This window comes from Leptosomus discolor, chromosome 5 (assembly GCF_034619465.1).
Source record: "Leptosomus discolor isolate bLepDis1 chromosome 5, bLepDis1.hap2, whole genome shotgun sequence".
NCBI lineage: Eukaryota > Metazoa > Chordata > Aves > Leptosomiformes > Leptosomidae > Leptosomus > Leptosomus discolor.
Window position 1 is genome coordinate 23,792,310 of NC_141395.1, and position 16,368 is coordinate 23,808,677.

Sequence of the window (16,368 nt, forward strand, 5' to 3'; positions counted from 1 at the left end):
TGTAGCACATGGTGGTCTTCTATCTGGAACTGAGCTATTTAGTGTAGAGCCTTTAGAATTTACAGAATATTTGGTGTAGAACGTCATACATCTAGATGGATTTTAACAGGGACTTTGTCAAATTACTTTGCTTAACCAGGGTATGTGGCAAAATTTTTTAAAGTGAAAGGTAGATTCAAATTACACATTACAGATGCATTTGCAGCTGCCTGGTATCTTTGAACACTACTGCTGTGTGGTACTAATTATTTTTACCATGCCACAATTTATTCTCAATGTCACAGGCTGTGGACAGATACCCCTTTCTGGATTTAGTTGTGCTTGGGGAAGAAGTTATCACTGACAGCCTGTCCTGGCTGCTTTTCATCTTTATCTCCTCTCGGATCCACTAATGAGGCACACTCCCTGATCTGCTCTAGTCAGAATAAGTTGGGGCAGCTTTAGCATTTCAGCTTATCTTCGCTAACCTTGCTCACTGTCCCTAGTCTGATGTGAGAGAATTTGTATGAGCAGCACTGCCAGAAGATCTGAGGGGGCAGCAGTCTCCCACTGTGTCAATGACCAACCTGATGCAGTCCCAGCTGAGCAGTTGTGCAGGCTGTTCCTCTCAGATTGCGTCTACTCCTGCATATGGTGTGTTGGATCTTCCATAATACTCATTTACATCTTCCAGTTTTTCCTGATTGGTACCAACAGTTCTTTGCATTAGGGATGAAGGGTGACCTAGAGCTCCTAGTGCCTGGGACCTCTTTAATGATGCGGGTAACAAATGGCAGTTCTTTGCTTGAAACATCCTGAAGAGTTCCAGAATCTACAAGTACTAGTTAGAAATCATATACAGCAAGAGAGGTCAATGACACGCATGCATCTCTAAACGCCTGGTCTTCGGCCTTTAAAAAGACTCAGCACCCCTGTAGACTGCGATGAAGATCGTCTAGGGACAGATTCCAGCATTCAGTAGCTGTCAGCAAGTTCTGCAGCAAATGAGGTTGTAAACCAGTTGCTTCCACTGTTTCTGGTATTTCCTGGGACTGAATTGAGCCCAGTTTCAGGACTGTGTTTCTGGGAGGAACTTCAAAGACTCCTTTAATGTCCTTGCAGAAGCTGGCACCCAGTGAAGTGGAAGCAGGAGGTCATTTTAGAAGGGAGGGGAAAGAAGCCTCCAGTGTGTGCTGAATTACTCACACGTTGGTGAAGCAGCATGCCACAGGTGTGCCTGCTAGGGCTGCCCAAAGTCAGTCACATCTATGCTAGATCCCTGGTTCAGCTCTTAGAGGGTTGTCATGTGTACTTCTGCCCTGATACTTACGACTTTGTGTTTCAGCTGTAAAGAATACAAAAATCTGAATTCCTTTTTCGCTATTATTATGGGACTGAGTAATGTTGCTGTGAGCCGTCTCTCGTTAACATGGGAGGTAAGTCTTAGCTAAAATCCAATTCCAAGAAGTTTGACAGGGATTTGTGCTTTTAGTTAGCAAAAACATGACAAATTTACTGGTAAAATTAGATCTACTAATTCAGCTCCTGAGCAGAAGCCTTTAGTTAAGGCTGACAGTTTTTATTAGTGAGGCAGTATACCCATAGATGTGCTGAGTACTCACAAGTAGTTAAAAAGAGTGACAACAGCAGCTTCTATTGATGAGCTAAACTGCCCAACAGGATAACCAAGTTAGCCAGTTAACCTCCTTCATCAGCCCGTCCTCTATTTGACTTTACTGATCATTTAGTGAGATCACTCTGTAGATACTTCTCTAAAATCCATCCTCTGTTTTTACATATTATTTTCTGATCTCCATATGGACTCTGTTGCCCTATTAAAATGTGGGTTTGTCCTAACCAGGTCCAGTTTTCTCTCTGGCATGCATTCCCCTGCTTACTGTCCGTTTGGTTTTCATTCTCAGAGCTTCCACCTTTCTCTGTGCCTTTGCTCTTTCGTATGTGAGTACATAAAAAGGGTGCAGTGTCCAGCAGGGTGAGGCAGTAGGCACAATGTAACCACTAGGAACATACAGGTTGTCAAAAGCAGTGGAGATTTGAATGTGCATATATTTTCTTCATTAGACATTCAAAATAGTTAGCATGACTGAGGTCATTGATGCAGCTGAGACCAAAATTTGAACGCCTTTAGAAAAGTGCTCTGAAACAGGAGAGCAGACTAGCACATCTGAGAAGACACCAGGCCCATTTTCAAAAGTACATGTTGCAAGTGGTATATACAATCAGTGCTAAAGGCAAAGATCTACAGTTCCGTTTCTCCAAATAATGACCCTTCGTTTGTGGCTACTGAGAGGAATAGTTGGGAGAGCTGAGACAGAACAGGAGTAGTATGAGGACAGAAGAGGGAACTGAACGTATACACTACATACAGCAATCTGAAATGGGCACAGGGTCTGAGCTGGAGGGGCACAGATCATGTGTAGGTGTGGGTTATGAACTTGAGTTCAGGGAAACGTTATCACACTCTGGTTCTGTAGGGCAGTCAGTTTATTAAGAGAATCTGCAGCTTGATTTTTAGCCAGATATCTATATAGAATACACTTAAAAACAAACATATCAAGATCTGATTTTTGCTATATTATCATGCATTTACATTAGTTGCATGAACAAATTAGGTATTTGCAGGTGCAAATGTCCAATTATACCACTTATTTCACAAATACCTAATCTGCATGCATATGCAAACTAGGCACACAGTTGTTCACACACATCATTAAAAATTAGGCCCTTGCTGTGGCACAGTGTAAATATCTTGCTAGGGTACACACTCCAAATGTAGAAAATATTGCAAAAAATCATTTCTGCACTATAAAGTCTCTATTAATTTTTAATGTTACCCGCTGCCAGTAGTAATATGATTTAATCAGCAAATATAGAGAAATTTCTTATTAAAACTAGAAAGCTGACATATTCTGAGTGTGCATGAAACGTTACTGTGATTTCTGAAACTGATTTATAATATATCTTGTAGTCTTTATAGTAAAATTATTTAATATGTTTAACATAACATGAGGGGGAAAGAAAATACTTGGTAAAACCCATCTCATCCCAATGACTGCATGATCAACTGACCATGATTTGTTTGTGTAGGTATTGTGTGCTGAAAAACTATTCATTAATTTATACTCCAGAAAGTGGTAGAGGCCCTTGGCTGCTGGGCATTTCAAGAATTTGATGATTGATGATAAATCAGCATGAACAAAAAAAACTCACGGAAATGCCCAGGCATGGATCTGAATGTGTCAAGGGCAGTTCATCATAGGTATGAGTAAGGAAGCTGAGTTATCCCTGTGCAAGCTGGGTGTAAATTATGGTTTCACATGGGCTACAATCAGGAGTGTCCTGAAACCATTGGCTTGAACTTTCACTTACATTCTGAATTCAGTGATTCCAATATGAGACGAACAAAAATCTGAATCTAAACATCCCAAAAGAGTAAATTCAAGTTGGGGTTTAAATCAGGATCCAGGTTTCATGGCTGGTCCCGTCTCTATTTATAATCTGGTTGCTAGGAGACATGTTGTATTTTAGATTAGCACATTGTTAGAAATATCTGGCAAAAAGAGCACTTTCCTGACTTAGGGCGTTGTAGAAGGAACTAGCATTTACAGTAAAATTACCACACAAATTGGATTTAATTAACGTTTGCTATTTTTGTTTTTATTAACAGAAACTTCCAAGCAAGTTCAAGAAGATCTATGCAGAGTTTGAAAGCTTAATGGTGAATAGCAATAGATCCCTTATTCTATGCACAATCTGAGCTAATTCAGTTTCTGAGTAACTGATTTGAATTCCTTGATTCAGAACATTTTATATGTCCTTGTTTGACTTTAAGAAGTTTATGATCCTATTTTAGAGCTGCTAAAACAAGTATGTATGACTAATAAATTATACTCTTAGGAACCTACTCTGAGAGAACTTATGTACCACTCAAAGTTAATCTGGGAACTCAGAAAAGCTTTATCACATGTTTTCCAATAGTGCATATGGGAAATTATATTTTCCAACCTGGATTTTTCCAGGCAATACATTTTAGTGTTACAACATATGCAAAACTGGATCTGCAGCTGCATGGAGGGAGGAAAAAATGTGTGGTTTCTTTTATGAACAATTTTTTTGTAATCATATGTTACCTTGCTATTTGGCATGAAAAATGTTTGTGTTTAGCGGCTGCATTCTCATTATGTAAGCTGTAGGGAGAATGATAAAAGGTGTCTTAGTTTGCAGATGCACTTTTAAAGCCACAGGAGAAAATAATGAATTTAATAAATGCCATGACATCTAAATGAATGCATACAGTGTCTCAATACATATAATAATACATATTAGTAATTATTTGATTTCTTTCTTAAGGATCCGTCAAGAAACCATAGGGCCTACAGACTAACTGTAGCTAAATTGGACCCTCCAATAATTCCTTTCATGCCACTACTTATAAAAGGTAAGCTTGGATGTTACTAGAATTATTAACTTGAAAGCTATTTGTCAAATATTTGAAGAATAAGACTAGCAGCAAGAAAAAGCAAAAATCAATCTCAGTGTGAGGTATGATCTTCTTCCATTATAAAAAGCATGACACAGAGACAAGAAAAACTGCTTTAGTACATCTGAATATTATACCTCAATTTTACTAGTCTCAGAAATGCTGCAAATTAAAAACTAAATGTTTTACTTTTATAGCTGCTTTGATTTTTGTAACGGAACGAAAAAATGTTCTGCTGTGTTGTATGGCCAGGATTCACTAATGGGCTTTTATGTGGCTTTTATTTCTATATAGACATGACGTTTACTCATGAGGGAAACAAGACATTCACTGACAACCTAGTAAACTTTGAAAAGATGGTATGTATGACACATTTGAAACGAGAATTTAAAAAGACCTCCCTGTTCATCTCTTCAGGAGTGAACTTCTCAACAATGACTTTCAGGGCTAGAGAAAGTGAAGGCAAGACCAAGAGCTGGCAAAAACAGTCTGCGTTGTGCACAGTGCCTGAGACCTGGGTTTCTGGAAAACATAACAGAGGTGGAGAAGCAATTGTCCACTGAGCCATGCACAGCCAAAATATCTCCTAGGAGAGGCAGCAGCAGTGACAGGAAGCAGAGCTGTTAAAGACCATTTTTAACAGCCAGTTTGGGACCAAGCTGTGATTTTAACTGCTGTTCCTTCAAACAAGACTGAACTGCCTTAGGCTGGGATAGTTCTGCATTGCTCCTCAGAGAATGAAAGAAGCTTTAATGCAGAACATGCACAACATCTTATTTTCTTCTTTCCTTTAACAAGTGAAAGGAGACTTCTGTGACTTGATTGCTTGCATATTGTAAAAGGGGATCAATGACAGAAGGTTAATTTATGCTCAGATTTGATATATTTTAAATCCTGTGCCTAAGTTCTCATTATTTCAAACAATGTTGTTAAAAACTGCAGGCAGGCAACTTCCCATGGCAGAAATCTCAACTGAAACTCAAGTTTCTGAGCAGTAAGAAGCAGTTTTCTTGGTTGCTAAGGCCATGTTCTTAATGAATGTGGTTCATGACACCTACATCTGAAAACCAGGGTTAGCCAAGCCCAGCTGTGAGCAGCTGCACTGCAAAACCAAACCTGACTTACAGTTTCTGCAGTAAAGCTCGATGCAGCAGCTATGCTAGGGCATATCTACTCTGCACCTGTATCTGCTTGTTCTTCTTACTACAGTAACCAGAACTACTACATGATTACTTCTACTGCACTACAAAGGAGCTTGTCTTACTTGCTGAGCACTGATACCACAGAGGGGAAGAGAGGAGGACTTCTAGCTCTTTAGAAAACTCCACAGAAAACTGATCATCACTCTGAATTCTTCTTTTAGATTTTAGTCTGTAGCCCCAGGACAGCCGCTGTCCTAGGGTGAAAATACCCCTTTAATAAGATGAGACTTTTTTGGGAATTAATGGTAGTGCTAATGCCTGAGTAAGGGCCTGACCTCACTTTGCAATAGTGACATTCTGTAATTGCATATGCAGAACGTGTTGCCATCTCCTTCCAAAGGCCTTGAGCCTTCTACCTGCAGAAAAGGACTTTTTCCTGGACTGCTTGTTCTAATTAGATAGATAAATAGATGTATTTTAGTTTAGATAGTAAATATTTTGGGAAACACAAAGGGCTGTCAGACTTGGCTGGAGCACCTCCAAACCAGGAGAGATGGCAGCTGCATTGCTATAACCGTGGCTATATGACTGGCTCCATGTTCTCCACCTCACTTGGCCTGCTTACACCTCCTGAGCCAGAAGAGCCGGAACATCTGCAGGCATTAGAGCTGTGTGCCTCAGGCTCTTCTTGATGCCTGATTATGTGTAAAAGCCATTACAGGAGGCAGAAGCTCTTCTGTGAGTGCTTGCCCATAGACAGAAGTTCAACCCAGGCTTGTAATTTAGAAATGGTTCTGCAGCACTCTGTATCGCAGTTTGGCACTCCCAAGGCCAAGAGTGAATTTTATAGCAGCTCAGACTGATCTATATCTACACTGCTGCAGGTCTGCCCTTTTCACCCTAGTCTGCACATTGCCTCCAGAACAGGGGTTTAGTAGTAGCACCCAAAGGTTTTAAGTAAAATTTTATACTGCATGAATGGTAGTATCACCCATTTTGATCAGTAGTCTGAGCTTTGAGCTTTTCCTTTAGGAGGGGAAAGTGAAGATCAATTAATGTATTTTTGGTGCTGTATATTTCTCAAAGAATAAATATAATGTCTCATGTTCTTCCACACGACAGAAAGGGAAACATTCTCCTTTCTCAGTATTCTAAACCTTTCTTCAGTTAGTGCTCTACCTAAAAGCTCACTCTGCTTTTTCTCCAGGCCTTGCTACAAGTATATATTTTGTGGTTTTAGTGTTCTTCACTGGGTATTCTGCATGCTTCTGTGGTGTTTTTACTGCTTCTCTCAACCCATAGCTCTTCAAAGCAACATATTCAGATTCCACCCACATAATTCATTCAAATCCTAATGTGGACCTGGCAGTTTTTAGCTTTTTGCATGTGTCATCGGGTCAAGCAGAGAAGAAAAGCCTGCTGTTAAACCTCAGTCGCTACCGCCTACTTGCGTTATGCTTACAACTGTCATATCCACACATAATTGCCAGATATTAACTAGTGAAGACAAGACCACTCAGCCAGATAATACACAGATAAATTCAGCTCTCTTTTACATAAGAATAAACGCAAGGTAAATCTGCGATGTTATTCTGCCATTTTCAGGAGAAAAGCGGAAACCAGATTTCCTCACAGAAATTGTGTCCTGCCATTTGTTGCTTCTGCCAGTTCGTTATGCTGGATGATGTTCTGTCACAAGCAGATGGACATAGCTCTGAATGTTGCTGGGACCCATTCTATTACTGATCTGTGTAAAACATCTTTGTTCTTTTGAAAATTATTTCCCTTGATCCATCCTAACTTTGATGCTTGCTGAAGTTTATGAATAAAATATCTGTGTAGTTGCCACTGGTGGTGCCATTTGCCACTGGAGGAGGTGGGTCCCTCCATCTCTTGTGTAAGCATAGTGATGAAACTGAGAACAGCCTCTGGCATCATGTCTACATTCTCACCACAGAGCTCTGATCCCGACAGCTGATGTGCTGCTGACAACTTTATTCCTGTAACTGGCAGCCAAAAGTAGAAGTTTGATGTAGTGGCATCTCTTCAGCTGAAACAGCTTCCTTTAAATCTTTTATGTTTTCTGATGTTTCTGTTGTTATTTATATTAAATGATGCATCTTAAAACATGCAGGAGCCGTCAGTGTCTGAGCCGGGAGTTCCCCAAGTGCCAGAAACAGTGAGGCCTGGTTTCCTAAACATTTGTGTTTCATGGCTGCTTGAGCTCTGCTCAGAGCTTTCCTCGTGGCTGGGGCATGTGTTGTTTCTTCATGGCTGGGGAATTCTGTGAGAATAGGCTTTTGTCATAACATAGGAACTTGCACTGCAGCGTTTTCTCTGAAGGAGACGGGTAAGAGGGCACTTAAACGATCTTTCTCTTGTCCACAGCCATCTATTTTCACAGTAAATTGGTAGGAGCTTTCTTATGTCTGAAAACTCGTGAGTTCTTTTTTCAAATTTGGCAACATTATCTACAGAAAAAGGGAAAAACAGACAGATGGTGTTAAACCACATTAGCCTAGTTTTTTTTAGCAAGTCAAGCTAAAAAAGGGAAGGGACTGAGTCAATTTTTTCCTGCTACACTGTCCTATAAATCAATCTTTTCAGAGGTGTAGTGGCAGAATGGTGGTATTGGCAGTAGTGGGGGACATCACTCTGCAGAGCATTGCTGAGCTTTCCCTGCTTCTGCCTTTGTAACTGCCTGCTCTATCTTCCCCTTCCCCATTTCCTGATCCCTGTGGATGTCTCTTATTTGGAGGAGGCTGTGAGGAGTGGGAGGGCAGGAAAGAGAATAACACATGCGGTAGAGCCACAGCTATGTGTAAGGAGGGAAGTTTGTACAAGATGTGGGCAAACAATATTAAATGTGTCAGCAATAGGTATATTCTTTGTATTTGCACTGTACTTGTGCTCTTTACTGTTCCATCTATTGCTTAAAGTGGGCCACGGGGTGGGGTGGGATGTGGAGGAAACAAACATTTGGCCTTAAAATCCAGTCTGAAACGTGTCATTTATACTTCTGTCAGGAAGTGGAAAGAATTACTGGTATTAGGAGTATAAGCCTTTAGTAAAAGGCTTTGTCTTCAATACCAAACAAGACATGGTTTTATAGGAATATTGAAGGTCTTTTCCTTATCTCACTGTAAGAAGCTGGTGGAGACAAGGTACAAGCTGTTTCCATCATGCTGTTGCTCAGATGTACCTTCTAGGTTGGCATATACTCCATGACCTGAATCTTTTCTCCACTAGTGAGTTGAGAGTAGGTGTAAGTTGTAAGTGTTGCTTTAGAAGACCCATCTATGGAAAAAATGAAGACATACTTATCATACAGGAACAAGGAATAAACAGGCTTTTATAGTTTTTTAAATGCTGTAGTTGTAGTTTGGCAGGTTGAGGACATTTTGAGAGCTGCAAGTAGGTTAAAGATAAAAAGATGATATTAGATAGAAACACAATTCATTTGTGATCTAAAATAGACATTTGTCTTTTAGGTCCATTAATGAGCCTCTTCTCAGGTGACGGAGAGCCCTCAAAGCTGTCAGTAGTATTAGTTCCTATAAACTCTGTATGATTTAGCAGATACAGGACAGCCTACAACCTGCAGTGCAGTACATGGCAATATATAACATTCAAGTGACACTGCTTTTATAGCTATATATTTAGAAAAAGTTTGAAAGCCCTTTCTTGTAATTATGTCTTGCCAGGGAAAGAAGAGAGAAGAAAGTGAGGAAAGTACTGAGCATGACTCTCCTTGAGGACAGGCAGTATTTCATACTCTTGACCACTTACTGACTTGAGCTTTTTTCAAACCTCAGCTGCATAATCCTGCACTCTGACTGCCAGTACAGAATTTTGTATTCATAGAGAGAGGGAAGATGCAATTATTTGAGAACTTTATCAGTGCCATTTCTCAAATAATCAGACAGCCTGAACAAAGATCACTTTCCATGGCACCCATCTCCATGTCGCACTACCCAGCATGTCTCAGAAATGGCACCTGTAGAGGGAGCAGAAGTCACGAGAGAGCTCTGAAAGTGCTAACCTGCCACAGCAGCACAAGACAGTGCCATGATGCTGGCCACTGATGCTTCTTTTTGTCAAGCCTTTTCACCCTTCAGGTGTGAAATGAGGATTAGAGAATCTGCGCATATTGGTTTTCGGGTTTTGTGGAGATGAACAAAAGGGAACTCACACTCTGATCCTTATGCAAAAAAAGGGCAAACATTCTTTCATTTTTGGAACATAAAGATTATGCAAAAAGTGTGTGACTAAAGCCCTTAGTAGTTTTCTATGGCATATATGAATATTTATAACATTTAGAAACCTGGCTTTGGAATGGATTAGAAGATAATGTGCTGGCCTGCTGCCACTGTTCCAGACTGCATAAAACTTGAAAGGGTATTGTTCTGTATATATAGCGTGCTGGTAGTAGTGGTTGCTTGTTATATTATGCAGTTGATTCTATTTCAGAAAGATCCAAATTTAGGTTTGTATTACTTTTTGATAATGGTCTTTCTTAGCACAGTGAGTAAACAGAGGTTAATTTTTGCAGGCTTTAACTAGAGGTAATCCTCTATTTGAAGAAAAATTGTAAGGAGCTGGCAATTAAACTTCTATCTGAACATTTTCTCTGTTCGTGTTTCTAGTTTTCTTGAATCAAAAGAAGGCAATCCAGCTTATCTACAAGATTCAGGAAGGGAAATTCACTTTCGCTTCATGTGCTGTTTTTCTGTTCAATTTGCACCTTCCAAAGAGGAGCTCTTCAAGGATACATAATGCTCCGGAATCTCCTCATTGGGTTGCAATGCTGTCTTCTGGCCACAGTTTCTCCATTTATTCTGCCTTAACACCCACTTCCTTATTCCTTTCTGTTTCATCATTGCCAGGATACTTCTGAATGCACAGGTTGAATGAGATTATCCTTAGGAACAGGCAAAGTAACTCCTTAAAATTAAGCCTTTCAGCCAACTGAAGGAAGCCAGGCAGTTCAGCCTTTAACCAGAAATCAGACAAGTTCATTGCCACTTTGGTTTTCCTTGCCTGGCATAGCCCGTATAATGAGAAATTTAGAAATAGTGAAAACTTTTAAAAACCTTAACTACACGCATAATTTGTCTTTCGGTACAATACAGCATTACAGTGCTTATACTGAATGCTATGCTTTTTCTTCCAAATAAATTCCCCACATAAAGAGTAAAATGATTCCACGGAACACACATTTTTTGATACATCTAAGTTTTCGCCTGAGAAATGTAATACTAAACTAATCAAACACTGAGCCTACAGTCTAGCTTCAAAGTTAATTATGAAATGAGGCTTCAAAACCTAAACATTTACAGGTATAAAAAATTAGAGTGTGTATTAACAATCCATCTCAAAAGCACATCAATCAATACTTGCTGTCTTCTTAAAAAAGAAGTGTCCTTAGCAAAGCTTCCCTTGAAGTTAGACATGCTTGAAACTTCATCAGGTTGGCTGATCCAGTTCAACTTTATGGTCTCTGCTTGAAATAGTTATTTTAGGGGAGTACTTTTTGAAATGGTATAAATCAAAAGAGCAGCATCACATAACAGAGCCGTATATGAATCCATTGAGTTATGAAACGTTCATGTTTACATATTCCTGTTGTTTTGGTTTTTATTTGATTGGGTTAGACTTGAAGAACCAACACTGTAATGTGCAGAGCATTCTGTCTCATGCGGTATTATAATGGGTGCTTATCTTTGAGTATTTAAGAGACACTGAAGTCAGCAGGGCTCATTCACATGCTTAATGCTAAGCACATATGAGAATGTTTGCAAGGTAAGCGCCTTAGAAAATATGCCTAGTAGTAACAGTTTGAAGAGATATGAAAATGAACATAAGATAAAAATCATTCTTACTTGAAATTACTCATTTTCCACATGTAAATACATATGACTTTAGGAAAAAATATAAGCAGACCCATGTCCAAATTCCCTAGATCTTTTGGGAATTTGTGTTTTAGAATTAAAATATTTTAGATCAGTTAGATCAGATAGCTACATTTCATTATACAATGTGTAATCCACAAAAATGTAGAACAATGATGTTTCTAATGCTGACTGCCAGCCATACCCATTTTTGTATGCTTGACAGTGCATTAAAATGTCTAAGATTATTCAGTATGTGTGTAACGAGTGTTTTACATTGGTGCTTCCCACTTCTGGAATGACAGATTTTACAAAGATACTTTATTTATAACATCATTTTCATGTAAGATTATAATTGTGTGTTAACTTTGAGGAGCATATGCCCTAAGGTTTACTGTTTACTAGTAAGAAATGTATCATTCTAATGTGTGAGGGCTTATTACTAGCTTGTTAATCTCACACAAAATGTCAAGGTGTGAAGCAGGCTGATGAGAGCGTGCTGTGTTAAAGCAGGTAGCTGTGTTGTAATTGTTGGACCATGTTAAAGTGCTGGAACAAACATTAGACTCTGATTAGGAATAGCGTTTCCTACTTCTGCTTTTTCTTAATCTAAGCAAAGGAAACGGAAACAAATGTCCTTGTAACAGTGATTGAATCAAACTATCTAGCTAAGGAATGCAGTTTTACTGCTGAAGTTTCAGTTTATTTGATACTATGCAGAACAACTAATTTTGCCCCCGCACTGGTGGATGTATTACCTGTGTGGTGCTAATCACATGAGCCAGTTAGTTTTGCAGACCAGAACTACATCTGAAATGTTTTGCTGTATGACTTACCTTCATTTTTGTTCTTAAAAACTATTGTAAAATAGCACCTGATTTATCAGAGCAAAATGCATTGATTAATATTTTCTTACCTGAATTGAAATGATGGCTCAGTTACTGAAGAGCAAGCATAGCCAAGAAGGACTGAAGCGACTTATGCTTTTTTTGTGAATTGCCAGTAGAAGTGTCCACCAAAAATGAATCCACTGTTCAGGTTGGGTTAGATACACTTCTGTAAGCTAATGCTGTGTTGTGGGCTGAGGCTCACTGGCAAATGCTCTGTATTACCCCTCTCCCTCCAGAAGGGGAAGGGTTGGAAAAGAAAACTGAAACAGCTTTAATGGAATAGTAACAATAAAAGAAACGATAATAATAAAAATAAGGAAATAATGAAATATACACAAAACCAATACTGAACCCAACTCCCCACCCCTCGTTGACCATAAGTCACCGCTGGCACTGCAGGGCTGGCACTGGGGCAGTCCCAGGCTGGACTCAGCAGCAGATGGGAACTGGGTGCAGGAACTGGATTCAGGAATACACATATTGGGATTGAAGACACAAGAACGAATGGAGTCCTCCTCGGATGTTGGCCATCAAAGACGAGAGCTTGACCCTCATGATCCCTCAGCTTTATACTGAATCTGACGTGTATGGGATGGAATACTCTGTTGGTCAGGTTTGGGCCACCTGGCTGGCTCGCTTCTCCCTGCAGGTGTGACCTTTTTTGTGCTTGCGACCCTTTTCACTCCCGGCACCCCAACACGGAGTACAAGATTTAGCAATGACCTTGGTTACTATAGGAGCAAGTATAAGCAAGAGCCTTTCTGCGTCCTATGCCTTGGCATTAACCATAAATATCAAGCGCTGTCACTCCTAGAAGCAGGCACTATCCGGAAAAACAGGCTGTTGATTTCAGAAAGTGCAGTTACTTAGAAGAAACTTAACTGAAAAGTAAAATCACTGAACAAAATTAGTTCTGCTTTGGCTCAAACCAGGTCACGCTGTCTAACAGGTCTGTTTGATGAAACAGCTGCAGGGCCACAGTTCTAACAGTGCCTTCTCACCTGTGAATCAAGCATACTTCCAGAGGGAATCAAGGAACATACAGCCTCACATGCTTATTTTACATTGTCGTTTTCCAGGAGGGCTGCATTTTAAACTGAAACTCATATGAAAGGTGAAAGCTCTTTAATCGCTGAGTATGCTCTAGAAATGGCCGTGCTGTTAGGAACTGATGGCCTTAAAATTAACACGTGTATATACTCCAAGGTGTTCTACATTATATTCCTTTTACTTGTTAATTTGAGAAGATGTTATCAAAGAAATGCACATTGAAGGGGCTGATTTTAGTTCTTAGTTAAGGCCTTTTATAGCATCCAAGCAAAGGAAAGGGTTCTCTGAGCGCATGTAAATTACACTCGTGCTCATTTAAAGCCTGTGTAAATGCAAATCACACCCTACATATGAGGGTATCAGCATTAAAATTTTATTTTCATTCATATGACTGCTTTTATTGGCATACGTCTTCACACTTAGGCACAGTTAGGTGCTTCGTTTAAATGATGATGAAATACAGTGCTTGTTCTCTGATTGCATCCCATCTTTTCTTTCCAGCGCATGATTGCCAACACTGTCAGGACGGTGAAATTCTGCCGAAGCCAGTCGTTCAGTAAGTGTATTGCAACATCTGCACAGACAGTGTTATCATCAGTAGCTACAGTAATTACAACTAATTCTGTGTGTATTAGAATTGAAAAGCCTGGATTCCAGTGATTCTTCCGTGTTTGGATCCTCTGATGTTTCATGGGGTGAAATACCCTTCAGGAAGCTCTAATAAGCCCCTTTTCCTCCGTCTCTTTTCTAAGCATGTGAAGGAGCTAAATATCTGTGAGGTCTCTACACATCTGTCAAATTAGAATTGGTTGAAATTAGCCACTGGGTTCAGAAGTGGTTGAAATAAGGCTAGCAGACAGCAGCATACAGATAGTTGCTTGGATAAACCCTGTTCTTATAGGAACCCAGGCCAGAAACATGATGTTTATAAATGACATAGCTGCATAAGGTGATGAACTTAAAACCTGTTTGTCAGTATAATTACCAGAACTTACTTGAGGCCATGTAAGATGACAGAGCTGTATGGTCAAACAGGCTTGCTCTGTGGGTCTCGTCCCATCTAGGTGCACTGTCAGTCCCAGTCACACTGGCATTTCCTCAGCACTCCATTCATTTTGCCTCACAGCAGCCTTCCTCTTTCTCAAAGAACAGAATAAATAATATAAAACAATGAAACAGAATAAATAATATAAAGCAATATATTTTTATAAAAATAGTTTCTTTCCATCTGGGTGAAAGCTTAATTCTATAAGGTCAAGTTAAGGAAGCTTTTTTTTTCTCCCACCATCAGGATTTTTCTGGCTGTGTATCTTCTAATTTTAATGTACTAAGCACTAGTGAGACCTCCACATATTTAGAAATGGAAGTGGATTTTCACTATACATAATAAAACAAAATGTTGGTATATAGATGTATCATATCTAAGTCCCATGACTTTTGTGTGTGTGTGTACGTGTATTTATATGTAGTAGATGATTCAGTATCTTTCTTTTACAGAAATGTAAGTTACCTAACACATATTTCATTCAAATGTAAGCTGTTCACTGTGAGGCTGAAGATACTCAGATTTTAACTCATAATCGTTATTGGAGTAGGTATAATGCGGTTATGTTAAGTGATGTAAACAGTAAATTTTGAGGCTTGAATGGAGCAGCCACTAAGCACTACAGTGTTATGAATATTTAATACTGAGTTAGAAATGGGAATATTTCATGAAATGAGGCTTATATCAATTATATAGTTTTGAATCTGTGTGAAAGCTGCTGGTTCAAAAGCAGCTGGGCAGCTTTAAATCATACTAGTTAGCTATATAATTCATAGCTATTGACTGGTAAGGTGGTGTATAAAACTGTAACCAAGGGCCATCAATTTGAGCAAATGTAGCCAAGGGTATCTAAGAGAAGTAGTTAATTTGTGATGGTAGTAGCCAGAAAGACTTGGAGGAAATGTTTCGAAGAGAGCGATCTCTAAGTATTTTCTTTTTAACTCACCAGGATCTGGTGTTTCCTGTGGCAGCTTGTAAAGAGTTATGCATTCTGTTCAGGCATTTGTTCGTTTAAGTGTATCAATCCTACATCATTTCTCTTTCACCAGATCCTGACGCAGCCCTAACTAATAAGAACCATCAGGATGTTCGGAGCTATGTGCGGCAATTAAATGTGATTGACAACCAGAGAACTTTATCACAGATGTCTCACCGACTAGAACCGCGTCGAGCATAAACATTTGAAGCAATGATGAGAAATGATCTTTTATCCTGTCAAGGTCACTTGTTAAGAACTTCACTTTCTCTGCTACCGCACTGCCACTATAAAAATAAGCAAAAACATATTCTAAGGTCTTGGGCAACGCACAATGTACCAGCCTGTCAGAGAACTTTGGCTGAGGAAGAATTTATGCACTGTAGCTGTACGGGTGGCCATGTTGGGAATGGTTAATTCTTCTTAAAGTGTAGGAAATGATTTCTCATAACGATAAAAAAAGGCAAAAGATAAAATAGAATAGTTATTGGAAAATGCACTAAAAGCTTCTAACAATTCTAAAGGAGGTAGTGTTTTTCTCCCTAATTAAAAATTGGTATTTCATGATTTATTCTCCAGGTCAGGACCAAAACTGATCATCAGTTTACCTTGCCTAGCTACTGTTGACCTCAGCAGAAGATGTATGAAAGCATCTGATGAAAGAATGTAGGTTCAAGAGGTCCGAGGTATAGTTCAATTCAAAGGCGACTTACAAATATTTCCATTTGAAATACAACAGATACTGCCTACTACTGCAAGCAGTATGGCCATTTCAGAAAACTGATAGGACTGAAAATATTTGGAATGATAAATATATTAATCTGTGTTTACATTTTACTTCTTTTTTTTAAACTACTAATCAGGTTTTTACAAAATTCCATTACGATAGTAAGG

The 16,368-nt window shown here is 39.2% G+C and overlaps 1 protein-coding gene across 1 annotated transcript in view; it reads left to right on the forward strand.

The window, feature by feature from the left end:
• Positions 1–15,675, forward strand: part of RAPGEF4 (Rap guanine nucleotide exchange factor 4) — a 161,568-nt gene extending 145,893 nt beyond the window's left edge. The window contains exons 26-31 of the mRNA XM_086466116.1: positions 1,325–1,415; positions 3,668–3,718; positions 4,351–4,438; positions 4,775–4,839; positions 13,955–14,009; positions 15,548–15,675. Coding sequence (XP_086322242.1) covers positions 1,325–1,415; positions 3,668–3,718; positions 4,351–4,438; positions 4,775–4,839; positions 13,955–14,009; positions 15,548–15,675 — 478 coding nt within the window. The remainder of the gene's footprint in view (positions 1–1,324; positions 1,416–3,667; positions 3,719–4,350; positions 4,439–4,774; positions 4,840–13,954; positions 14,010–15,547) is intronic.
• Positions 15,676–16,368: the final 693 nt, after the last annotated feature.